The sequence below is a fragment of the Macaca fascicularis genome, chromosome 2 (genome assembly GCF_037993035.2).
Source record: "Macaca fascicularis isolate 582-1 chromosome 2, T2T-MFA8v1.1".
Taxonomy (NCBI): domain Eukaryota; kingdom Metazoa; phylum Chordata; class Mammalia; order Primates; family Cercopithecidae; genus Macaca; species Macaca fascicularis.
In genome coordinates, this window is record NC_088376.1 from 60255176 (window position 1) to 60282202 (window position 27027).

Genomic DNA, 27027 nt, shown 5'->3' on the forward strand with positions numbered 1-27027 from the left:
AATTTTTCATATTTTTAGTAGAAACAGGGTTTCATAGCCAGGATAGTCTCGATCTCCTGACCTCATGATCCACCCGCCTCGGCCTCCCAAAGTGCTGGGATTACAGGCGTGAGCCACCGCGCCCAGCCCTTTCATGGAATTTTTAAACGGGAGTTCCATCTGTCGTGGTTCAGCACTTGGCCTCAAACGTTTTGACAATGAATAGATGTCTATAATGTCTGCACTGGAAGCTTTAGCAGTTACATAAACACCATCACATGCTATATGTTATATATGAAACACACACACATATATACACACATATGTGTACATATCCATGTGTATGTATATCTTTAATACACATATATATGAATATATCACACATTCTATTAACATGATCTGTTTATTATAGTACTTTTGAAAAGAACTTATTTAAGAAGAGACCACTTATATAAAGAATATATTTGGCACAAAAGAGATGCTGTAAATGTCATCATATGAATATCTACCTTTTTCCTGTGAAATAAGTCACTGTTAATTCATTTATCTGTTTTTTGTCATCACTTGACTGAGAAAAAAATTATTACTGAAAATTTTCTGAGAAGACACTAACTTTCGCCATTCATTTATTGGTACATATTTATTGAGCATCTGTTGTGTGCTAGGGGCTGAGGATAGATGGATGAGGAGAGTCCACTTCATAGAACTTACTATTTACTGGAGAAAGGAGACATTGATCTAAAAGTCACACATAAAAGAACAAGACAACAGCTGTAACCAATGTTATGGAGAAGAAGCTTGAGGTGCTTTGAGGGGCTCAGTATGCATCGGGGGGTTACAAAAGGCTTCCAATACTGAAGCTGTGAATTTGATTTGTAGTAAGAAGGCTAAGCTCTACTTTAACTAAGTGAAGAGGGGAGAAAGGGAATTCTTGGTAGAAGAAAAAGCACATATAAAAGCATTGTGGCAGCAAGTACAGCGGGTCTGGGAAAATTTAAGAGGGTTCTTCTAGGCAAAGCAAAGAGAGCAGAGGGAATATGGGACAGGATGAAGCTGGAGAAGCTGGGAGAGACCATTCCATGTGAGACCGTGAAGGGTGTGTTATGAAGTTTGGTCTTTAAAGTAAGAGCTATGGGAAGCTACATAAGATTTCATGCAAGGAGTGGCACAACAGATTTGTGCTTTGAAGAGTTCACTCTGGCTGCATTGTGGGAGGGAGATTGGAAGGGTTCAGAGTAGTTCAGTGAGGATGCTATGGCCATTATTGTAGGTAAAGGGTGATGGCAGCATGCACTAGTGCTATGAAGAGAAATGGACAGATTTGAGAGCAATTGAGAAAGTAAAATCCTCAATATTGTGGTGATAGATTGGATGGGGGTGGTGGAGAAGGCAGTGAGTGGGTCTCTGGTTGGTACAATAGATTGAGTGATGCTGCATTCACTGAGCTAAGGAATGCTGGAAGAAGAGTAAGTGTTTGGGGGAAGCAAAGAGACAATCATGAGTTTTAATTTAAATGAACTGACACTGTGCACAGTGGTGCATGCTTGTAATCTCAGCTATTCTGGAGTCTGAGGTGGGATGATTGCTTGAGCCCAGGAGTTTGAGAGCAGTCTGGGCAACATAGCAAGACCCTATCTTAAAAAATAAAACAAAATAAAATAACTGATTTTGGGGTGCCTTAGAAGCAGTAAAGTAGGTGGTAGGCAATGTAAATCCAGAGTTCAGAGGAGAGGCCAGCCCAGGACCGCGTGTATATATATATCTGGAAGTTGTTGCATAGAGGTGATTACTGTAGTAAGAGGGTTACTCCAACAATGACTAGCTGGGTAAAGAAAGGTAGGATAAGAATGACTGTCCAGAGAGTAGGAAGGAAGCTAGAGGAGTGTTGTGTCACAGAAACTGAAGGAGAAGAATGCTTTAAGAAGGAAGAATTAGTTTACAGAATGGAATATTGATGAGACAGGTAACATGAAGACTGAACCATGTGCAGTGCTTGGGTGACTTGCAGGTTGTTAATGACTACAGAGAGAGATGATAGAGTTAGAAACAAGGTTAGAGAGGGTTGAGTCACGAGGGGAAGGAGGCAAGGAAGTGGATAGAGATAGACAACTCTCTTGGCTTTAAAGGGGAAGTGAGAGATAAGGCAGTAGATGAAGGGAAAGGGGAGGATAAGCTTCTTAATTATATTTAGAAGCCAATGGGGGGACTCAGTTGGAAGGAGAAAATTGAATAGAGAAGAGAAAAAGGTTAATCTAATTTATACTGGGAAGTTTCTGAGAAGGTGGGAAGGATGAAATCCAAGGCAAAATATGACCATCCTTTGATGACTTTATTCTCTGTGGCTACTAAAAAGTACCAGTATGTCAGCCAGGTGCCGTGGCTCACAACTGTAATTCCTGCACTTTGGGAGGCCGAGGTGGGTGGATCACGAGGTCAAGAGATTGAGACCATCCTGACCAACATGGTGAAACCTTGTCTCTACTAAAAATACGAAAATTAGCTGGGTATGGTGGTGCATGTCTGTAGTCTCAGCTACTCTGGAGGCTGAGGCAGGAGAATCGCTTGAACCCGGGAGGCAGAGGTAGCAGTGAGCAGACACTGTGCCACGATACTCCAGCCTGGCGACAGAGCAAGACTCTGTTTCACAAAAATAAAAAAAAGACCAGCATAGTACCGGTATTTCTATTAACTAGGTGTATTTGTGGCTGATAAACAAATTTCATTCTTAGTGTACTTATATAGGTCAATAAAAAAAGGATTACTCTGCAATATGATGGCTAGAGCTCTTTTAAAATATACCAAATATTTTATTTTAAAAACTACACAAAGCTCTTGAAATCAATGTCATCTTATGCTTGTATGATGATGAAACTAATGTACTCACATTAGTCTGCCTCTCCAAAGCTTCTCCTCATCTGTATATTGGCTTGACTCAGCTTGCCCTCTATGTGGAAAAGGACACATTACTATGCATAGTGATTTGCTAGTGGATAATCACAGAATGACTGATGCTTTGTTGCAAGTATAAGGCCTATCTGACACTTTTCCTCTATATCAAGACAAGATTGTTGACCCAATATGGAAAGGCAGAGGAGTAGGAAAGTGATGCTGGATGAAAAATAGAAGTTAATCCCAGAGCGGTGTTAGGTTACTGATCTTAGCTTGTTTCTCTTCAAGATTCACAACTTATTAGCATGTTTACTATGAGCTCTTTGCCTATGTCTATATTGTAACATTTTAGCATAATACTAAAATTCAGTTTCCACAACATGTTGAAACCTTGTATACAGCAATGTTTTCTTCTCATGAAAAGCTAATTTTCCAAGAGATGCTATTTCCAGGTTTCAGTTCAGTTAGTTGTTTTTAATTTTGAGAAAGAGTTAGATTTTTAAAAGTTAGATTTTCAAGTTGCATTTCAAAACAAATTCAGTTTTTTCCCATGGGTATTCTGTCACTTAAGTGATTAATGAATTGCTCAATCACTCATCTATTTGCCAAACATTTATTAAACAATATAATGTACCAGGCACTGGTTAAGACGTACAAAGATGAGGCATAATCCATGGCTCTTCTTGTAGTTTACTGTCCAGAGGGAAAGACTGATGGCCACATGCCAAGTTCAATACAGAAGTGTGGGCAGAGGATGGAAAGGACAGAGGGAGAGAAATTAATTCTACTTAGGGGTGGTATGTAGGTGCGTGTGCATATGTGTGCGTGTGTGTGTGTGAGTGAGAGAGACAGAGAAAGAGAACGAGGGAGAGAAAAATGAGAGTGTGTGGAGTGGTTTAAGAGGGAGAGAAGAATGTTCATGCCACAGAGGCATAAAATAGGAAGATGGAAGATGGGGAAAGGGAGAAAAGGAAGATTTCAGGATAATAAATTATCTGTTTGCAACTGTGTTTTTATTTTGTCATTGAGTATTGCAAAGTAGCTCTGAACAAAAAGCTCAGGTTCAATTTTACACAATCAATATATACTCAGTAGTCCCAGTCTATAAATGTGAAAATGTGAAGTTATTGTATAAAAAGCATTCTGTTGTTTTGGGTGCTCTACCAACACTTAGCACATAGGATAGTGCTCTAACACATGTGATAGGAGAAAAGACATCATACTACAATGCTAGCCACCACATACATCAAAATTGAGTTTTCTTTTCTTTTTTTTTTTTTTGAGATGAGTCTCGCTCTGCCACCAGGCTGGAGTGCAGTGGCGCGATCTTGGCTCACTGCAACTTCTAACCCCCGGATTCAAGTGATTCTCCTGACTCAGCCTCCAGAATAGCTGGGATTACAGGCACATGCCACCACGTCCAGCTAATTTTTGTATTTTTAGTAGAGACGGGGTTTCACCATGTTGGCCAGGATGGTCTCGATTTCCTGACCTTGTGATCTGCCCGCTTCGGCCTCCCAAAGTGCTGGGATTACAGGCATGAGCCACTGCGCCTGGCCAAAATTGAGTTTTCTTTTATTACTTTTAAAGTTCTATGAAAGTTGACATTGAAATTTAATGGAAAAGCTTCATATTCATAGACTCACAAGGCTATTGGTGGCCTTATGGGCTAGGTCCTCTCAGACGTCATTTAGTTCATTTTCACCTTGGCATCTAGAGTGGAAAAAATCATCTAGCTCACATGAAGGGTGCCCCTCAAAGCAGACACAACTGCTGTAACAGTTCTTTTGGCTGTCTGAAAAAACTCTCCTGACAGAGAAGGCATTTTGAAACCATCTCTATTTGCCCATGTATTTTTTTTTTTTTTTTTTTTTTGAGACAGAGTCTCGCTCTGTCGCCCAGGCTGGAGTGCAGTGGCGCAATCTCGGCTCACTGCAAGCTCCGCCTCCCGGGTTCACGCCATTCTCCTGCCTCAGCCTCCTGAGTAGCTGGGACTACAGGCGCCCGCCACCGCGCCCGGCTAATTTTTTGTATTTTTAGTAGAAACGGGGTTTCACCGTGGTCTCGATCTCCTGACCTTGTGATCTGCCCGCCTCGGCCTCCCAAAGTGCTGGCATTACAGGCGTGAGCCACCACGCCCGGCTTGCCCATGTATTAATAATATAATATAATACAATAAATAGCACATTCTTTTTTAAAATTTGTATTTATTTAGTTAGTTTAGATTTAGAGACAGGGTCTTAGCTATGTTGGCCAGGCTGGAGTGCATTGGCTATTCGCGGGCTTGATCATGGTGCACTACAGCTTCAAACTCCTGGCCTTAGGCAATCCTCCCACCACTCTCTCCTGAGTAGCTGGGATGTGACAGGCACGTGCCCCTGCACTCAGCTTGACAGTATGTTCTTATAACACAACTATTTGAAATCAAGTTCTAAAGATGAATCACGATAGAAAGTTGTTTGAAAAAATTGTTCCATTTTCTTTTTGGACCCAAGAAGACCTTCTACTGACGATCACATTCAAACTCTAAATGTCTAGTGACTAAGAGACTAATCACATGGGACTGCTTAGATTTATCAAGGAGGACAGGAGTGCCAAAACTCTAAGCTGTTTTTTGTAGGGTGTAAGAACAAAGGCATCCCATGTGTCTCGCGAAATGAGTGAAAGTCATGACCCAGTTCTTCCTCCTACTTTAAAAAAATGTGACTGAAGAGAAAGCCAGATGTTCCAGGACAGACCAGCTGACTAACTCTTACTGTCAACATACATTGTGCAATTCCAAGACACAAGGGCAACTGATAAAGAAGATTAGCTTGGTTTTCCAGAAATAAGTTCTGTTCTGTTCAATCTACTTGCTCAATCTCCATTCTCTCATTCATGTGGAATAACGAGATCTGCAATAAACACCACCAGGCAAGTCTCTGAGGATTATTGAGTTATTTCAGAGATTTTCTAATCTTCCACTCTGAACTTTTATAAAATGATTATCAGAAACTGATTCAGCAGTTGGAAGAATAGGAAATAGATTCTATTGTAATCATTTCGTGCAAGTAATAATTTCTCACACATTATCATACCAAAGTCTCTGTTCTTCTTTAAGTAGAGTAAGTCATCAAGGAAGTAGGTCACTTCTAAAAAATTAAACTTGTCTCTGGGTCTGTATAATATATTATAACATTACTGAATGATTGCTCTTGGAATTTCCAATATTTTGTGTCCTTAACTTGAATTTTCCCTATAGGTTGAAAAATCAGGTTCTGGAATTGTCCTGTCTGGATTAAAATACTGGTTCCATCACTGAGAAGCTGTGTGACCTGGGGAAAATTACTTAATCTCTCTGTGTTTCAGTTTTCTGATCTGTAAAATGAAGTCAGTGATGGTAAGAAAATGAGAAAAATGCATGCAAACTTAGCATATCATTAGAATGATGAATGCTAACAATGATCATCATGTCAGGGCCTCTACATTAGTTTAGCATTTACTTTCCTCTGACTATCTGTACTTTGTTGGATAAAAATATTTTATTGATCACCAGATATTAAACTCTTGTGAATTTCTGTGTGTTGATGGTGAAGTTGGTGGGAGGATGGTGATGAGACTTTTACTCGAAGACGGGAATGTATGTGAGTTGACCATGTCAGTAAGCTGAGATACTGTCAATTTCTGAAGGATTTCTCTGGCTGAGTCTACACACTACTAAGAAGTATTATATATTTCTTGATGTCTTTCCTAATGTCTAACTGAAATTCTCTAATTGCCTCATGTTTTGTTCCTCATTTATGGAGATGCTGGACAGCATTAAAAAATATTGAAACGTGAATACTTGAAAACAATTATTGTATCATTTGTCAATTCTTTTAAAAAATATAAAAAACCCAGTTTCTTTGGCCTTTTGTTCTGGACTTCAGTTCTACTTCTTTTGGACCCCTTCTCCCTGAGGCTGATAGGGCATCTGGCCCCTGTGTGGGTGTTGATGAAACCCAGACCAGTACATAGTACTCAGTAGGGCATAGTACATTCTAGGTGCTAAGACAGGCAGGTAAGTGGATCAAGGCTTTACAAGTGGCGACTTCTCTTAGGGAGAAACAGCCCCAATCTCCATTTACCAGGTTCAGAATGCATTGGGTATAGTATAGTGATGAATTTGATATTGTTAGCATATAATCACAATCTTAAAACATTACATTTTAACATTCAAGGAATATTTGACATTGCCTTTTAAAAATATTATTCATTCATTCATTCACTCACTCAACAAATATAGCATGCTAAAAGCATAAAAGAAGAATGCTAGTTTTTTTTGAATACACCTTTTGGCCCTAACTGGATTATGAATTTCTTTTAGAGCAGAGACATTGTACCTTATTCATATTTCTATCCCAAGGGTCAGCCTGTAGAAGACACTCAACTAATGCAACAAACATGCATTGCATAAATGAAAAATTGGATGCAAGTAATACGCTAGCTGTGCATGACCAATAAAGTATTTGTTGCTATGTCTCATCTTTAAACTTTGAATTTAAGCAGAACTTGAATGCAAATACCGTCTCCATGAGAAATATATTTGGCAACAGTATTATGTTAGACCTTTCACTTAGATTAAATATATAATTTAAATGCTTATATAAAAAAGAAGATGAAATCAACAACCTATATAAACTATCCAGGGAGTCAAGGGTTTTGGTGGAAAAAGAAAAACAGTTTAAAATAGGACTTTTCTCAAACTCAAATCCTCTTTCATGTAGCAAAAGGAAATGAGCAAAGAAATCCAAACCCACTGAAGTTTTCAGGGCCAAACATTTTGATTCAATATGTTGTGCTATAAAATATTTGGCCTTGTTTGAATTTTTATTGCTATATGTTCTCAGTCCATATTTCACTATGAGGAACACAAATAAGAAAGAGTGAATGTGCAGAACGTTCATTTCAAGAGCATGGCAGTGAATTTGAGAAAACATATATTAAAGGAACACTTTGTGTTTTTAACTTTCCAGCCCCTTTTCTGAGGCCTCCCTTGGCCAGATATGATTAAATATTTATTGAACTAAGAACTCAGCTTACTCGGAGTGACAACTCTTCAGGGCCTCTCCGAGCTACCTAAGGTAAGTACCTTATTTTACTAGCTCTCAAATAAGGTTTCTTTTATGCTCTGTCTTTTTCATATATAAAATAAGGTCTAATTGGAAAGTTTTATAATGGAGACAGTCAATTCCCCAATTCCTTATTTGTTTGAATTAACTTTTAAAAAATTGGGGTGTTCACTCTGGTGTTGGCTCAATCCAGACTCTGTAATCAGCCAACAATCTGTGCTTCACAAAGCCTGGCGTCCTAACTGCCAGCTTCTGCCATCCGCATCTTTTCCGTGGGGTAATACATTTTAATTGGTACTTCTCTGAGAGCCCTACACATCTCCATCTGGCCAAATAAACATACTTTTTGGATTCAGCCTCAACATCCTGGCAGTTAACAAGAGGACAGACTTGCCACAATGGGTAATCTTGAAGATGCATAAAATCCTAAAATTAAAGGACCAGGTACAGGTGGTATAATCAATGGCTGTCTAGAGGATGGCTCATCTACAAAGTGGCTTTGTGTTCAACAGTCTTTTTAACACTGCTCTTGTCGTCCAAAATGCAGTTTCTGAGCTGTGTCAGCACTGAGAGCTCTCTCTCTCAAAGGGCACACTAGTGATGAAATATTTCACTTCCAATGACAGCATAACTTTTTGGACATAGGCTTATTAGCAACCTGTTTCCACTGGTTGGATTGAGCCAAGTGTAACCCGGAGGCAGAATGGTGAAATGGTTAAGAGCATGGGTTCTAGAGTCAGGCTGCATTCAAATTCTGCTGCTGTTAATTAATCTTCATGACCTTGGGCAGTTACCACACCTCTCTGTGCCTCAGTTTCCTCATCAGTAAAGCAGAGATAATATCAGTATTTTCCTCATAAGAGTATTGCAAGGACTGATTAAATGAGATAAGGTATCTGATACGTTTAGCATAGGGCATGACTTGTATTTGCTAACAATTATTTTTAGGCAAGGTCAGTAGACCAAATACCTTGAGCAGCAGAAAGGAAGTGGAAAATGAATAACCAGCTATGAAGTTATTTCTCAGACAATTTCTTACTATTTTAATGCTTTACTTTTTACACAGTTTAATCATCAAGCAACAGTGTTAGGGATTAAATGAGAAAACGTGGTCTGTGTGCTGATGCACTCATTTAGTGTGGTCTCATTTCCTCAAGGAACACAGCTTGACAGAACACTTTTTTCTCTCTAACTCTCAGGGTCATCTGGATGAAATGAATACTTTTAGGGCAAAATGACTGATACTGCTTCCTTGATAACCACATATAGGTGAGGGATTGCTTCTCTGCCTCCCAAAGTTTTCCTTTTATCCTACGACCACTTTGGTGAGATGCCTTTCTCAGCACAAAGCAGGGACATGACTCTGGGCATTATTACCACTGGGGATGTTTATGTAAGAGGAAAGCCACCTAGAACAATGGAGCTGACAGATCCCTGTAAAGCGGGGCACAAATGGTTCTTATCAGCAGGTAGGGCTCTCTCACCAGTTGCTTTTTCGGGGTTGTTGCACATGAAGCATTGCCATGCTCCTGCTGTTTCACTGAAGCCAAACACGTCAAAGAACCTCACTTCTTCCAGATGGAGCTGTACCTGGTCCAGATCCTGTGTCAGGAACACAAGCACAAAGAACATAAGCTGCTCTGCCTGCTACCTAACATTCTGAGACTGGGAGAAGGGGATGTGGATCAGGATGGTCAATGCTCAGTCTCAGTACTAAGGACTAAGAGGCAGCATTGAAAAAAATTTCTCTTGACCGACCTTAAAAAAAGCATTCAGCTAAACTTTTCCATGAGAGTATTCATAAATGCAGCGGGAGTGAGCACAGGCCCCAGGGCTGAGTGTCAGGGTTTGAGGTGTCAGAGCCTGAAATGGCCCAGAATTTTCTTGCATCTAGCAGTGGCTCCAGATTTTCTAAAAAGAAGGGATATCCAAGTGGCAATGTGGTTGGAAGACATGCTGCTGGGGGATTTACATTTTATACAAAATTGAGAAAGAATTATCCACATCAAAAAATATTATTGGCCAGGCGTGGTGGCTCATACCTATAATCCCAGCACTCTGGGAGGTGGAGGAAGGCAGATTGCCTGAACTCAGGAGTTCAAGACCAGCCTGGGCAACATGGCGAAACCTTGTCTCTACCAAAAATACAAAAACATTGGCCAGGCATGGTGGTACATGTCTGTGGTCCCAGCTACTCAGGTGGTTGAGGTGACAGGATCACTTGAGCCTGTGAGGCAGGAGTTGCAGTGAGGCGAGATTGCACCACTGTACTCCAGCCTGGGTGACAGAGTGAGACCCTGTCTCAAAAAAAAAAAAAAAAAAAAAAATATATATATATATATATATATACACACACACATACATATACACATATTATATGTATTATGTTGGCTTTACAGGGAGCTGATGGAAAATATGGGGGTGGGGCTTAATCCCTCAGACCTTGGCTCCAGCACTGTTTAGTTCTTATGCTTAATCCTAAAAGTGTATGCAAATTTTGCATTCTATTACCTAATATAAGCTGCATTGATTTTTTTTTTTAATTTTTACTTTTCTTTTTTTTTTCTGATATAGAGTCTCATTCTGTTGCCCAGGTTGGAGTGCAGTGGTGCGATATTGGCTCACTGCAACCTTCACCTCCTGGGTTCAAGTGATTCTCGTGTGTCAGCTTCCTGAGCAGCTGGGTTTACTGGTGCCTGCCACCACACCTGGCTAATTTTTGTATTTTTAGTAGAGACGGGGTGCTGCCATGTTAGCCAGGCTGGTCTCCAACTCCTGAACTCAAGTGATCCACCTTCCTTGGCCTCCCAAAGGGCTGGGATTGCAGGCATAAGACACCATGCCTGGCCTGAATTGGTTTTAATGGAAGATAATGCATTACATTATTTATCAGTAAATTAATTAACTTTTTTCCTCCAAATGGTTGAGTAGAATTAACACTCCAAGAAGACTGCACATGTTTTATGTGCCCCGTGGCACCAAGCCAATGCGTTCCTCTTTAAGAGGCAGGGAGAGAGGTTCGGTTAGACTGCAAATGGATGGAAAACTATTAGCCTAACCAAATTAAATAGCTCTACTGTCCTCCTGAGGCTTTCCTATTATGTAAATGACTTGTATCCTTTGGTATAGGATGACCAGAAACTGCATTCTTAAAAGGCTCCTCCTCCTAAGAGGGACTTAATGTTCTTGTTGGCCTTGCATGTACCCAGTCAATTCACATGTTTGTGCTCTGTTGAGCTGTGATTTTGTTTCCTTTCCTTTAGCCTACACACTCTTATTTTCTCTCTGTATAGGAACAGTTCTTAGAATTGTCAAGGCTGAGGGGCGTAGGCACTGTTTGCACTGCTTATAAGGGATCTAAATAGAAAATGATCAAATGGCTACCTGGATTGCATCCCAAAGCTCCTAATTCTCAGTTCTAAATTTTTTGACAGAGGTGAGAAGTATGTCCAACTATGAGTTCACTGAGAACAGAAACATGTCTATTTTTTTTCACAATACCCCCAGAGTCCAGTTCAGCATCATTAATGGATTAGCATTGGTTTGTAGACCCAGCACAAAGCTTTTTTACTAATGAACTATATAAAGGATATTACAAAAAGTTAAAGGGAATTTTTAAAGAGAACATTTACACTCCCTGGAACATAAACACAATGAGGACAGATATTTTGCCTGTTATGTTGGCTGCTATAAACTTGGCACCTAAAAGTGCCTATTACATAGCAAGCACTAAACAAATATTGGTGTAATAACAAAAGGCATGCCCTGGGCCTAGAAATGGATACTTTCCAGCACCCTCTATTAAGACTATTATGGCTTGTGTTCTGGGGGTGGACATTTTGGAGGTTTGACATGGTGATTGCAAGATTTTGGGTTGCTAACCTTTAATACCATATCGCAGGCATTCCAATAGGTGCCATATATCTAGGAATATTGTTTAGACAAAAATGATTTTGAGTATGTCCAATGGAAAAAAGAAGACTTTCTTTTAAAAGTGTGTTTTCCAAGATAAAGACTGAAGAAGCACCTGGGAGTTGTGTGAGTTTCAAAGGATACAATCCATATTAAAATTTACGGGGAAAAAGCAGATGTTCATAAATATCAGTTCCAAAACTGCGAGGTCTCTGACGTCTGTCCTTGGCCGTTGCCATGCAGATCACTCCTCTGCTTCCCACACAATTAAGGATCAATTTTTCATTCACCACAAACACTACTAGCAAACAAAGTACTTAAAATAATACTTAAGGTTCCTTTATTTTTCCTGTTCTGAGACCAGAAAATTCTGTTTGTTGCGTATAATCCACATTTTTCTTGGAAAAAAGTTACTTTAAAAGTTTCAGACAGATGGTAAACTACATTCCTGCGTTCTATTTCTGAAGCCAAAAGCAGGCTTACCTCTTCAGAGAATTTAGGTGTTGTGCTAAAGGATATCCATGGTAGTTGTATGAACTTTGAAGTTGGTGATAATAGCACATTTTGAATGGAAAGACAGATGAAACACATATAGTTTCCAATATTTGTGAAAAATCAGCAAAATAAATCACAAAACAGGTAAACACAAACCAACAACCAGTGATATCTAGATTTTTGGACTTTTGACCTCTTCAATGTGCTTGAGGTCAGTAGTTCTCTCTCCCACTTAACCTTCTTCACCCTTCTGGGTCCTGCAGCTTCCCCAGGCCTTGCTCAAGAATTGCTATATGGCTCCTATTTTTTTTTAACAGGGGAACAAAAATAGATTTGTTTAGAGAATTACAAACTTTCTTTAAGATAACTAGACTCCAGAAAAGTGATAAAAATAACTTATATCTAACTCTAAGTCACTGTCTAAGTATTTTTCAGTTCTAATGGGATTGTGGCAGACAGACCCTAAGGTGACCTCCCAGCAATCCGACCAAAAATATGTCAAAGGGGATGGGATATCAATCCCATTGTTATTACACACACACACACACACACACACACACACACACATACACACACACATACACACACCTGTCTTGCTAGCAGATGCATAGGGAGACCCTCCTGCTGTGCTTAAAAGAAGCAAATTGCCACATTATGAACCGCAGGGACTATGGGTGGCCTTTAGATCTTAAAGGAGGCCTTCAGCTGGTAGCCAGTAAGAGTTCAAAGTCATCAGTCCTACAACTGCAAAAAAAATGATTCCTGCCAACAAACAGAATGAGTCTGAAAGCAGACCTTACCCATTTGAACCTCCAAATGAAAACACAGCCCAGCCAATACCTTGATTGTAGCCCTGGGTCCCCTGAGTAGAGGACCCAGCTAAGTTACAACTGAAATCCTGACCCTCTAATACTGTGAGATAATAAGTATGTGTTGTTTTAAGTTGCTAGGTTTGTGCTAATTTGTTATACATTATTGAAAAATAATACTGAGATTCTGCCGTGAAGAGGAAGAAAAAGTGACATCCTTTTGCCTGATTCTCCATGAAAGTGATGATTCTACTTAGAGGAGTCACATTCTCCCAAGTACACTCCAAATCAGGCTTCAGCAAAACACACACACACAAAATGAAACACAAAAGAATGCTGATGTTCAAACTATTTTCATTGATGTAAAAAAAAAAAAAGGATAAATATTCATAGTAGGCATGCACTAAGAAGGGTTCTCCTGATAAACATCATTTAATTCAAAAAGATTAAAACTCACTGGAGGAAAAAATAATATTTTTAAACATTTGGTTAAGTGAGCATTTCTCCAGTTTTAGAAAAAGAGTCATTAATGAGGGTAGGAATTTGGAAAGCTCTATAATAAGTCTAAGCCAGGCAGCATAGAAAGATGCGAGAATATTTACAACATCATTTCACTGACAAATGACAGCATGAGTCAACGCAATGGATTTTGTAAAAGTGCATAGTGGCCTCTGGATTTTATAATGTGGTCTATGTACTTTGAGAGGGTACTGTGAAGCAATTTTCCAGAAATCAGTGAAAGCATACATCTGGAAGAACTTTGGGTTTTGGCACATTTAAATTCTGTCCTAAAGCTATTTGTGCACAGATACAAAATATAGGATTGCCTCATGTGCTCTGTGTGCCTGTGGTTAATAGGATCACTCTAGGCACATTTTTCAAGTATGTTTTAAGAAACGTAAACAAGAATTTTTAAAAATTCCCAAATATTTTCACATAATAATAGTAAGTTTATGTTTATATAGTTATTTCCAGTGCACAGACGCTAATGATATGGATTCCAGGGTGTGAAATAAGCTTACTTAGGGAATATAATTAATGATTGATCTTTATATGGTCTTAAATTGTTATAGGCATAGTGTCTAGTAGGAAATGGTGTTTGTTGAATGAATAAACTAGCAAAAGAGACTTTAAAGAATATCCAGCCACATTTTTAAAAATGTTTTTCAACTTGTGAAAAATATTAGTATTGGATTCAATTTATATAACACAGTATTCGCAGCACCTGGTATCAGGAACCATGGATAAAAAGATGAAGGAGACACAGTCATCAGTCCAAGGAGGTGAGAAGGTAACTCATTGTGTCTGCAATATTCTTTACAGAGGAAACTGAATACAGCTTCATTTGTGTGAGGTGTGATTCTTACTAAGCTTCTTCCGGTGTGATGTTTTTGGCTCTCAGCTGGATTAAAGCTCTTACCATGAAGACTGACTTCCATATTATTTTGCAGCTTTTTAAAATAGTATGGCACTTTGCCCATAGTAAATGTTCAATGAGTCATTATGCATTTTTACTAACTGAAGCACATAGATCTTATCTCTAATTTATATCAACAGTAACATTTAGGTTTTCAATGTTCATGTCTATTCAACTATGACCATTAAGACTTTCCAGACTACATTTGTTAAAAAAATACATATATCTCTCTCTATATCTATATCTATATCTATATCTATCTATCTATCTATCTATCTATATCTATATCTGTATATCTGCATATCTATGGGTATTACAGGTATTCATTTTATTTAACAAGTTTTTAGAATAAAGTGTTAATAATTGAAGAACGATGTTTGTCTTAATTCATCAGTACAGTATGTTGACTACTTGTTCTCAAGACCACCAGCTTTTTCAGATTGTCTGTTCAGAGTTCTCACTATGTTGCCCAGGCTAGTCTTGGATGCTTGGGCTCAAAGAGTCTTTCCACCTCAGCCTCCCAGAGTGCCCTGATTAGAAGTCCTGAGCCACTGCACCCCATCTGCATTTTTACACAAGCTCCCCAAGTTGCTCTGGTGTGCACTGACTGTAAAATTAATCCTGTATCCTTCAAAGCAGTTGTGGGGATGGCTAATCTGTGTCTGCTGATTGGTATTTGAGGAATTTGTCAAGCTCCATGTGCATATGCTCATTCTTTTCCACAATAGTTTGGTTTCAGGGGGTCAGGCATGGTGGCTCAAACCTGTAATTCCAGCACTTTGGGAGGCCAAGGTGGGTAGATCACTTGAGGTCAGGGGTTGTAGATCAGCCTGGTCAGCACGGTGAAACCTCATTTTTACTAAAAATACAGAAATTAGCTGGACGTGGTGGCAGGCACTTGTCATCCTAGCTACTTGGGAGGCTGAGGCACAAGAATTGCTTGAATGTGGGAGGCAGAGGTTGCAGTGAGCCGAGATCCCACCACTGCACTGCAGCCTGGGCAACAGAGTGAGACCTACAAAAGAAGAAAAAAGAGGCCAGGTGTGGTGGCTCATGCCTGTAATCCCAGCACTTTGGGAGGCGGAGGTGGGTGGATCACAAGGTCAGGAGTTCAAGATCAGCCTGTCCAAGATGATGAAACCCTGTCTCTACTAAAAAAAAAAAAAAAAAAAAAAAACTACAAAAATTAGTCAGGTGCGGTGGCAAGTGCCTGTAATGCCAGCTACTCGGGAGGCTGAGGTAGGAGAATCGCCTGAACCCAAAAGGCGGAGGTTGTGGTGAGCCAAGATCGTGCCATTACACTCCAGCCTGGGCAATAAGAGCAAAACTCCATCTCAAAAAAATAAAGAAAGAAAGAAAGAAAAGAAAAAAGTTTCTTTTTCATATGACAAAACAGGTAGTCTGGTCACAGGAGCAAAGTTTTCATTTTTAAACATCAGAGATGTTATTATTCCAAATTGTGCAATATGGCAAGAAGCGATGAGGTGTGAAAATTGAACTCACTGGGCCCAATTTGAAACTTGGCAGAAGGCTGAGGTGGGTGGAGAGGGAGGTGGGCCATGGGGAAGCAGACTCTAAGCAGAGGCAGTGGGGTACTGATGTGGAAAGACTCATAGTGCATTTCAGTATTCTGCATGAATACCACGCATGTGCTATGTCCCATTGGCTCTCATATTTCTATGCCTAACCAGTAAGGGAACTTGAGGTATACATGACTATATGAGGCCAATGTGGCAAACTCCTCACTATCACTACAGATCACTAAATAAACTTATATTTCTATTCTTTGAGTCCCTATGTGTTGGGAAGAACTGAATTTCTTCCTGGAAAATCATGGCAATTCTATGGGTCTGGCTCCAAGTGGCTAGAAGAAAACACTATGTTTGATTCACTTCAGAGAGAAGCTCTGAAGCATAATTTAAGAACTAACAAATATGATAAAATTTAAAAAGTCAAATTCACCAAAATCACACTCATCTAAAAATCATGAAAAAATAATCTGACTACAGGATATTGGCAGTTAACATGACAAGAGTTTAAGTAAAGCGGTTTATGAAAAATCTAATGGAAGTGTATGAGTTGAGTAGAAAATAAAGGTGGTAAATTGCATGAAGCTATGTAACAAGTTTTATAAATGCTCGATAAAACCACAATTATCTTTTTTATAAATCCAATTTCTTTGAAATTTTAGATCATTAAAACCAGCAAATTATTAAAGGGGGAGCAAGGCCAAAACACTACCAATGTTCAAAAGGTCAAGAAAACTTTAACATTTTTACAGTGGTTCAGCAGTAAAATGTAATCACAGAACTTTCAGCAATTAGAGTCAGCACTTACATATTCTCCTTTCATGGTGCAAAGCAAAGAATTGCAGTGATTTTTTTTCTTTTTCTAATTGATTACGGCCACCTACATTAAACAAATATTTAGTACTATTTGTTAAGTCTATTATGTGGCACTATACTACAGAGGATGCTGATGTTAAAGAACTAATTTGGAGAGGCTTTTTTTTTTCTTTCTTTTGAAATCAGATAGTGAGAAAACCATGCTCCTAGCCACGTAGGTTATTTTGCTGGAGGCAAGGTGTTTCTCTTATTCTTATAATTTTGTTTTTTTTCCTTTATCCCTGATACCACTTTAATTCTCAGACTGTTTCTCCAACCTCCCCTTTATATAAGTACTCACCTTTTGGGTTTGATACATGTCTTGGAACGGATATGTATTCTCAAAAAATATGTAGCAATGTTTATTTTTCATTTTTGCAAATGATGGTATGCTGTGAACCCTATTTGGTTTCTTTTGGTTTCTTGTTTGTTTCACTCAATATCTCTACATGATATTGTATGCGTATTTACCCAACTGTTGCTTCTACAACTGCACAGTGATTTAATGGTGTGCATCCACCACCCACCACATTTTACCTAACCATTTCCCTAGTGTGGGCACCAAGGGTGCCCCCACCTCTGCATTTACACAACGATGTAACTATGGAATATTCTTATACATGTTCCCTGGTGGATGTGAGCAAAAATTTTTCTGTGATAATCACTCAGGAGTGGAATTGCTGTGTCATAGTGTATTAGTGTAGGGCTGTGAAAATATTTTTGTGTTTCTGCACAGTTAGGGCTTTTTGAACAAATTTTTACTGAAACTTGGGACCTGGGCTAAAAAAACAAGTTTTAGAAGTAAATTTATGACTAATTAGAAAGTGAAAGACAATCTAGAGAGATTTATTTTCCCAGATGTATGTTTACATTTTAAGGTGGGGATGAGACCAGGATACTGGGGCTTGGGTTGTCAGGTTGAAGACATTAGTCTTCTCTTCGTCCTGGAGGGATTTATTTACATTCTAAAGGGTAAAAGTAAGAACCCAGACCCCGCTCCAAGGAGCAAAGATTTTTGTTCCCTCCTGTCAGGGACAGCTGTTCCACTCCCTGTGTAAATACTCAAATTCATATTGTCAAGGTTCCTTGCCTACAGTACAGACCTTAGGATGTGTAAGATGACATCTGGTTCTCATCAAGTTGCCCCAGGGTTAACAACTGAGGCAAAAGGAAACTTAGGAGGTTATTTGTTGCTAAGTAAATAATAATAATCTGCTATGCCCCAGAAACCTTGTTTGCATGATACATTAAAAATTTAACATTATTCACATTCTAAATTTCACTAGGTTCTGCCAACTTGTTTTCAAGCTACTCAGGAGGCTGAGGTAGAAGGATCACTTAAACCCAGGACTTCGTGGCGGCAGTGAGCTATGATGGCACCACTGCACTCCAGTCTGGGCAACAGAGCAAGACCCTGTCTTGAAAAAAGAAAAGTTTCATTTTTGTTGAATGTTTACTACTTTGAATAGTTACAGAGGAAATAAAACTGACTCTACTATGAACTTAGAGAGAAGGTATTTCTTCCCATGATGCTGGAATTTTAAATGTCTCCATTTAGTCACTTCACACAGCAGAGAGCTAAGCACTGGTGAAGTAATAGTGATGGAGGCAGTTGTAAGACAGTTGAACCACCCCTCAGTAGAGAACTGGATAAAGTAAATTACGCTTGGCCAGGCACAGTGGCTCATTGCCTGTAATCCTAGCACGTTGGGAGGCCGAGGCAGGCAGATCACTTGAGCTCCGGAGTTGTAGACCAGCCTGGCCAAGATGGTGAAATCCTGTCTTTACTAAAAATTTAAAAATTAGCTGGACGTGGTGGCACACGCCTGTCATCCCAGCTACCCAGGAGGCTGAGGCTGGAGAATCACTTGAACCTGGGAAGCAGAGGTTGCAGTGAGCTGAGATCAGGTCACCACACTCCAGCCTGGGCAACAGAGTGAGACTCCGTCTCAAAAAAGAAAAGTAAATTATGGTCTATTTACATGTGGAAAATTTTATAGATGCCGAAATGAACGAGCTAGCTCTACATGTATGAACAGATATATTTTAAAAACATAACATTAAGTCAGAAATCACATTGCAAAAGATATGTGCCATCTGATAACATTTAGGTAAAAGTTTAAAACAACAGTACAAAAACATTCATGGAAATAATACACACCAACCTCAGGAGAATATTTGCAACAGTTTCTTTTTGTAAAGGGAGATATTTGATTCAAATATGGAAGAAATATAAACATCTATCTGTGGCAGGAATGGATATCATATTTCTGTACTTTTCTGAATTTATGAGTATTTCATAATTTGATGAAAAGTAAAAATGAGGCAGAGAACACAGTTGAGTGAAGCAAAGAGACTAGCAAGGGTTAGAATCTGTGAGGAAGAAAGGTTCTGCGTGTGTGTGTGTGTGGACTTTCTTGGTACCCCTGAAACTCCCCGTAGAGGAGTCTCCTTCTTTTGCCTGTGTGAGGCTGGCCTTGGTGGTGAAAGTCTTTCTCCTTTCTCTTGTTAGAAGGCTCCATGTTACAGTTTCTTTAACTTTTAGCTCTTCAAACTTGCAGATAAAGAAACAGGTCTAAAATACTAAGTGTTTGAAATATGTTCTATTTTGTTTTAGAAAACCAAACAAAACAAAGCATGCTGTCAGCAAGTTGTATCTTAGGGAATTATTACAGCACGGGCTAAGTGACAGAGAGGATACTTTGAAATAAGAGTTTTTCTGCTGAGTGGTACAGAACGAAGAATATAGGTTTTGGAGTCAGAAGATCAGAGTTTGAGCCCTGCCACTGCCATTCACTGGCAGTTCTTGGGAAAATATTTTAATTTCTCTTTGCTTTTAATGCACTCCTCAAAGTGTAAAATGACTGATTCCTAACCTGTCTCTTTCAGTGACTTTTTGCCACAATCAATTAATGGATAATTGCCCCACTTTGTAAACTGTGGAGAAATAATAAAAAGTAGTGATAATGGTCAAGCACAGTGGCTCACACCTGTAATCCCAGCATATTGGGAGACTGAGGTGGGCAGATTGCTTGGGTTCAGGAATTTTGAGACCAGCCTGGGCAACATCGTGAGACCCCATCTAAAAAAAAAAAAGTAGTGATAATGATGATAATTCAAATCAAGCAAAATAAGAAGCTCCTTTTTATGTATGTAAAATATAGTGATTTTGTCTCTCAGCTAGATAAATATATGTAAATCTTTCTGAAATGAATGACTTCTTCAAGAAACACTAATGCTAGGTGCCTGGGAAACATATTTAGTTTTCTAAAATCAGGTAACATACTTACCTGTCTGTTTTTGTTAGTTTGTTGTCAAACCTAGGAGCACTGGATTTAGTGAGATGCAAACATAAAGAGATGTAATGCAACCTGGACATGAACATTTCAAAGGGGAATAATGACATGCACATGCTTGATGAGGCCATAATGAGATGTACAAACAGAAATGCATAGAAAAATGTGCATGGGTAATGGTGCAATGAGATGCATAAATAGGTGAGTGTAATGATAAAGGCATGGGGGTGTGTAATGTGATTTAAAAATGGGAGCATTAAATGGGAGGGTGGAAAGGGCAGGTTGTGGTAGATAAGAAGCAGAGAGAAAGAATGCAGTATTAAGCATGAATAGAGAGCTAATAACATGTGCATGATGAGGATGCGATGAGATAGAAATGGGATGGAATAATGAAGTTCACAGATGGAGGTGTGTAATGAGTTGTGTAGAAAGGAACAAGCATAAAAGGAAGGATTTAATATGATGAAGAAAGAAATAGGCATAAGAAGATGTGAAGACTGAAAGAAGGAGCAGAAAAAAGGGACATTAGTGAAGAGACAGGAAATAACAAGGTGGGCCAATGGAGCACTCTAATGAGGATGAAATGAAAAGGTGCAATGATGTGTGCCCATTCAGGGAATAATTAGACACACACATAGGATGATAATGAGGTACCCGGGCCCTGATCAGACATAGACCATAGCACTCAGTTCTTACTGAGGAGGCTAAAAATTGAAAAAAATTGAGGGCAGAGCCACAAAGATATCTACACCCAGAAAAGCGAAGACTAAACAGGTGATTTGGGCCCAGCCTTGTAGTTTATGAAGTAATAGTTTTCTAGCTGCACTTATTCTGTTCCAGGTGCTCTGCTAGGTGTTGAACTAAATGAATCATCTCATTTTACCTTCTTAACAACCCTATGAGGGAGGTGGATTCTTTCCCAGTTATAGATGAAGAAATCAAGCTGTAGTGAGGTTAATGACTTGCCCAGTTCCCCGATCATGTCTGTGGTAGAGATGTGACTCAAACTAAGTCAGTTGGATCTCAGTTGCCTTTGCCTCTGTTTTGATGTTTTATCAGAGGAGGCTGTGGGACCTTCTGCCCCAGAACTACCAGGATAACTTGTCAAAGATGTAAAGTGACAGGACTATCCCAGCGAATATCATTTGCAAAATCTGCAGAGGCCCTAGGAATTTGCATTTTTAACAAGCGCCCCAGGGACTCTTGCATAAACTAGGTCTGAGAACTACTGCATGAAATCAGCACTAGAGTGTGTGGTGATCTAAGGCTACTCTCAGTTCTAGCAAAAGACTATAAAGAAAGGGAATTGCATGCAGCATGAGGACTTTGGGTTGGTTACAAAGTAGACTGTCCATTGGCAGAAGAAATAACCAGATCCAGAAATGAGGCATCAAACCCAAAATTGCATTGAATGTAGGATAAAAATATAAAAAATATGGAACATAATTAGATTTTAGGAAATAGTTTTTTTTTTTTTTTTTTTTTTTTTTTTACTGAATTAAAAGGAAAACATAGAAATTACTCCATATTCATGGAATCCCTAAGGGGGAAAGCGTAGTATGTCCCTACAACCAAAATTTTTGCCAATCCACATGCAACTTTCAGGATTCTAAAATTAAAAGCTGATAGTGTCACCGATTGTTCTCTTTCTTGGTATGTCTAGTATTGAGATATCTAAATTGCTATGATTTTTTAAGGTCAAAACCAGAATTTATATTTTGAAATGAGTGTTAAGCGTGCATGACTACTTGCATTTTAGTGACACAGCTTCTGCTCAAAACCTTTTTAGATACGTCTTTTGGAATCGTTTGCAGTGTATATTTGTGAGCCACACAGGCAAATAATGTTCATTATTTTAGTGAAACCTAGCTTTTACCTTGGAAATTTTTATTCAGTTTGAGCAGTCTCTTTTTATAGTACACATGGGCTCAGACAAATGTTGGGCTATTTGTGAAAATAAAAGTCATTCTCAAAAAATGAAACCTGGCCAAACGCCGTGGCTCACACATACAATCCCAGACTTTGGGCAGCTGAGGTGGGTGGATCACTTGAGTCCAGGAGGTTGAGACCAGCGTGGGCAACATGACGAAACCCTGTCTCTACAAAAAAATATAAAAATTAGCTAGGTGTGGTGTTGGGCACCTATAGTGCCAGCTACTAGAGAGGCTGAGGTAAGAGGATTGATTGAGCCTGGAACGTTGAGGCTGCAGTGAGACGTCATTGTGCCACTGCACTCCAGCCTGGGCAACAGAGTGAGGCCCTGTCTCAAAAAAAAAAAAAACCAAAAAAAAAAACAAAAAAAACTTTTATCATGACTGAGAATATAAAGTCTCAAAACATTTACTGAGCAGCTGCTCCGCGTCAGGCCATGATGCCATGATAGGTGCTGGGACATGCAGACATTAATGGGAAGAGCCTGATCCCCCAGCCTACAAGAGGCTGAAAGACATTAAGATCAAATGGTTTTGTTGTTGTTGACATCTTTATTTGCATCTGCGAAAGGTTATGGGAATATGGCTGAGGGAGTCATTCATTTTGTTTGGAGGGGTGTTGCAGAGGAGGTGCAATAAAATAGTACCAGCTACTGTTTATTGAGTTCTTACTATATGGCAATCACGGCTCCACGGACTTTACATGTGTTATATCTTTTGAACCTCATAACATCCCTGTGAAGTGTTTACTGCCATTTTCTGCACTTTGCAGGTAAAGAAGGTTAGGCACAGAGGAGTCAGATAAAAGCTCTGGTAAGTAGGTGGTGGAGGCAGGATTCAAACCCCACTCGTGAGTTTCTGGTTACCACACTTTCTTCTTGTACAAAAAGAGGTGTTATTTATTCTAATAGTAGAGTGCCCAGTGTCTGTTGGCATTCACACACTCTCCATGATAGCAGTAAAAGAAAAAGAAAAGGATTTTACTCATGCACTGATTATTTAAGAAAAGAACCCAACCACTATTAGATTAGAACAGACATTGCAGAGGGATTGCATACCTCTGTTCCCCCAGGAATAGAGTTATTTCGTTAACTATTTTCTAAAGGCTTTTCTTTTTTTTTTTTTAATTTCCTTGACTGATGCAGAACATCTGGCTAACTGTGAAGGAATGTTCATGACAGCAGTAAAATTGACATGCTTCATTATAGGACAGTCTGGCTTGTGAAATATGAAAGAAATATAATACATGTGATAAACCAGGATTTCAACTAAACTGACAAAACATTTCTATGCCAATTTAAATTTGTTAAAAAAGCATATGTACAGTATAAGTACAGTGTCTATGGACAGTGGTTAGGGAGGTATGAATAGTGTATATTAATTAGCCAAGAGTAAAGGTAATAGTTTTCTAAAGGAGATAAGAGGATTAAAAAGAAGGACTATAAAACAACAGACCAGTGTATAACAATGAAAAGAAATCTGTTTCTTAATAGTAAATAGAACTGTCACTTAAGTGTAATGCATTTACGAAATCATATGCAATCACTTAATATAATGGGTTGTGTGTACAGAATTGTTTAAATGAGGGGCCCTGATGTATATCTGTTAAGGGAAAGAAATGAATCCAAATGAAGGTAGAAATAGTATTTAGGGAGGCAAAGTTTAGAATTTGGCTGAACTTCCAAACTCAGTGGTCCTAAGGCAACAATAAAAGTCATGCTTGTAAAAAGCCATGCCATTTCTCTCAAGAACTCTTCATGTGTGAACCTCTCCTCTTATGTTAGTCATATTAATCCCAGATGAACTATCGTGGCTCTGGTGGAGGAGTGTGAGTCTACTGATACTACATAAACTGTGATAAAAATCCATCTTGTGCTTAAGCTGAAAATTCTCCTGGTGTTACCTAGCATTGCAAGCCTTATCCACGGAGCATGCTGTAAACATAGCCATGGTCAGTTAACTTCATCTTACCTTAGTGGCTGTTGTCCTAACCTTGGCCAGTTGCTTGGTGGGTGTACCTGTTCTGTTTTTTCAAGGTGAAGAGTAGAGTGTGTATTGGGGCTATGAGGAGAAGCAGAGGGTTCTTATAAAGAGAAACTCAGCACAAATCCATCATTTTCTTCACTCGGAAAATAACCATTTTTTTTTCTGGTCTCTAAAGACCATCTTTCTGTTTCCCAAGTTGGTTTTCTCATGAGTGGATGCTTCCCTTTCAGCATTTAACATTTTATTCTTTTGATGTGCATCTTTACCCTCCATCTTCTCAAATCCAGATCTCGAAACATTTCAGTATTTTACTACTACTCAACCAAGAGAAAAAAATCCAAGCCTGGAAGAATTCCATCATAGCATCATAAATTGAAGCTGGAGAAAATCAGATCTCTGCTTTACTTCAGATCCACAACCTTAGGTCCCATATGGATGCTCCTCACTGCCTGACCATCCTGTTGTATTTCTCTAGGAAGCTCATGCTCCCTTCTCTGAGCCTTTCATTTCAAACCTTCTCTTTCTCAAATATCCTACCTCCCACTCCTCGCTCTCCCCACCTCACTTTCAGCTGATGGCCTCATCTCTTATTTTACTGAAAAAAATTTAAAAGCTATTAAAAAGGATGCATTCTTCTTTTCACCATCAAATCTACTAATTGATCTGGTTCTGTATGTAACCACCTCTTCTCTCGTCTGTTTCATCAGTCTTAACCTCTCTATTGCATCATCCCAGCAATTTACAAACAGGCTCCGAAGGCTTCCATTTTTACTCATCTCTACAATCCCTCCACTTACCAATCCGTTCAGCACCAAACTGCTTAAAACAGCTCTCTACACATGCTATGCTTCCTTCTTTACTCTTTCCTTCTTGTTCCTCCACCTACTTCTGTTCGTACCTTGCCCTTAAAACTCTATTAAAACTGCTCTTTCCATGTTGCCCTGTTGAATGGACACTTATCTTGATTTGGCTACCAAATCACATACAATTCCTTTCTCTCTCCTTCTTGGACACTCTCTTGATATCTGTGATGCCCTCTACACTTTCTGAGATTCTTTTGTTTCTTGGCTGCTCTCTGGATGCAATTCGGAACTGGGACCATTTCCTCTCTAAACTCTCTTCCTAGATTGCTTCAGTCTTCACATGGTTTTCATCATCTGTATGCTGATGATGTCCCAATCTATATTCCTGGCCTAAGTCCTTTCACAGTTGGATATCCAACTGTCTAAAAGACAAGTCCACTGGGACATCTGGCAGGTGGTTGAAAATTCAGATTCAGATGTCTGAAAGCCTTGTGTCCCAGCTGCCACCTTCACTCACTTGCCCCTCCCCAGAGCTCATTTTCTCCCAGTTTTATCCACCTTAATAAATGATACCACCATGCCAGAAACTTGACATCAGCTTTGATACCTCACTTCCCCTCACACTTACATGCCATTCATTAGCTTGTTATGTCACTTTTACCTCCAAAAGTTATATTGAATGCATCATTAACTTCCATCCCTACCAGGATCATACAAGTTTAAGCTACTCTCCTCTCACCTGGATTAGCAATAGTCTCTTTTGTGATCTCCTTAATTTTACTTTTGTCCCTTTCCAATCTATTCCCCACACAGCAGACTGAGCGATCTTTTAAAAAACAAGGTGGTTGCAATGGACTGAAGGCTCATGTTTCCTTACCACCACCAAATTCATACATTGAAATCCTATTCCCCAAGGTGATACCCCTGGGAGGGGGGGCCTTTGGGAGGTATTAAGTCTTGGGGATGGAGTCCTTATAAATGGGATTAGTGCCTTATTAAAGAGGCCCAAGAGAGACCACTTGTCCCTTCAACCATGTGAGGACACAGCATTTGGGCAACATCTATAAGCCAGAAAGTGGGCTCACACTAGACACTGAATCTGCCTGATCTCGGGCTTCCTAGCCTCCAGAACTGTAAGAAACATTTTCGTTGTTTATAAGCACCCAGTTAATAGTATTTTGTTATAGCAGCCCAAATGGACAAAGAAACTGAACTAAGGACGGCTGCTCAAAACTCTTCCGTGGCTTTCCATAGACTGCAATACAATCTAAGTTCCTTGCCATGGTCTGAAAGGCCAGGACAGAATTCCCCAGACTAACTCTACAGTCTCCACTCTCCCCTTTGTTCACTGACTCCATCAATGCTGTGAAAAGGGAATGTGCTCACTTTTGCGTAGGTGTGACCATTCACTGTGATATAGGAGGAAGAAAATATTAGAACTTTCATTTCTATTTATTTTTCATCTCGTCCTTTAAGATTTCTATTTTTCAATGTTTTATAGTGAAATAACAAGTATGTAAAATAATGTATGTATATAGTTTAAAGGTAAATAAATATGCACATATTGAAGGTACTTGCTCAGAAATTTTTTTTGATGGGATGTGTGACTTACATTTGAAGAGAATGCTCTAATACACCAAAGCTTTTCCTTTCTCTCTTATTCCTTTTTTGTTTTTGTTTTATGGTTTCAAGGCCTTTGTGCAAATTGTTCTCATTGCCAGGAAAACTTGTCTGATATCTGCTCAGAGAAGCCTTCTTTGAACATCCAACAAATGCTCATTTTCTTTAGGCATTATCTTTTAGTCTCTATCAGTGTGGAATTGTGTATTTGTTTCTTAGTGTATTGGTTGTTTCCATCAGGGCAGGGATCATGATTGTTTATGTTTAGTGTCTGCACAGTGGTTGATATAGAGCAGGCATTTTGCAGAAAATATTTTTGACTGAATACATGAACTTAAGAGTCATATTTACCATGATTTTGCTGTGATTATATTGTCTCCTCCATGTTATTTCTCATGTCATTCTTTCTATATGGA

At 39.2% G+C, this 27027-nt stretch overlaps 1 protein-coding gene across 8 annotated transcripts in view; it reads right to left on the reverse strand.

The window, feature by feature from the left end:
- VEPH1 (ventricular zone expressed PH domain containing 1) overlaps nt 1–27027 on the reverse strand; it is a 266231-nt gene that overhangs the window by 44777 nt on the left and 194427 nt on the right. For 5 of the 8 annotated variants that reach the window (XR_012430819.1, XM_005546203.4, XM_045386724.2 and 2 more), the window contains one exon: nt 9443–9560. The exons of 1 other annotated variant lie outside the window; for it this stretch is intronic. Coding sequence is in view for 6 of the 7 variants with exons in the window: in XM_005546203.4 (XP_005546260.3) it covers nt 9443–9560 (118 nt within the window). In the remaining variant the exon portion in view is untranslated. Of the gene's footprint in view, nt 1–2863; nt 2924–9442; nt 9561–27027 lie in introns of all 8 variants that reach the window. 2 more of the 8 variants (XM_074031310.1, XM_005546208.5) reach the window with 1 other exon arrangement.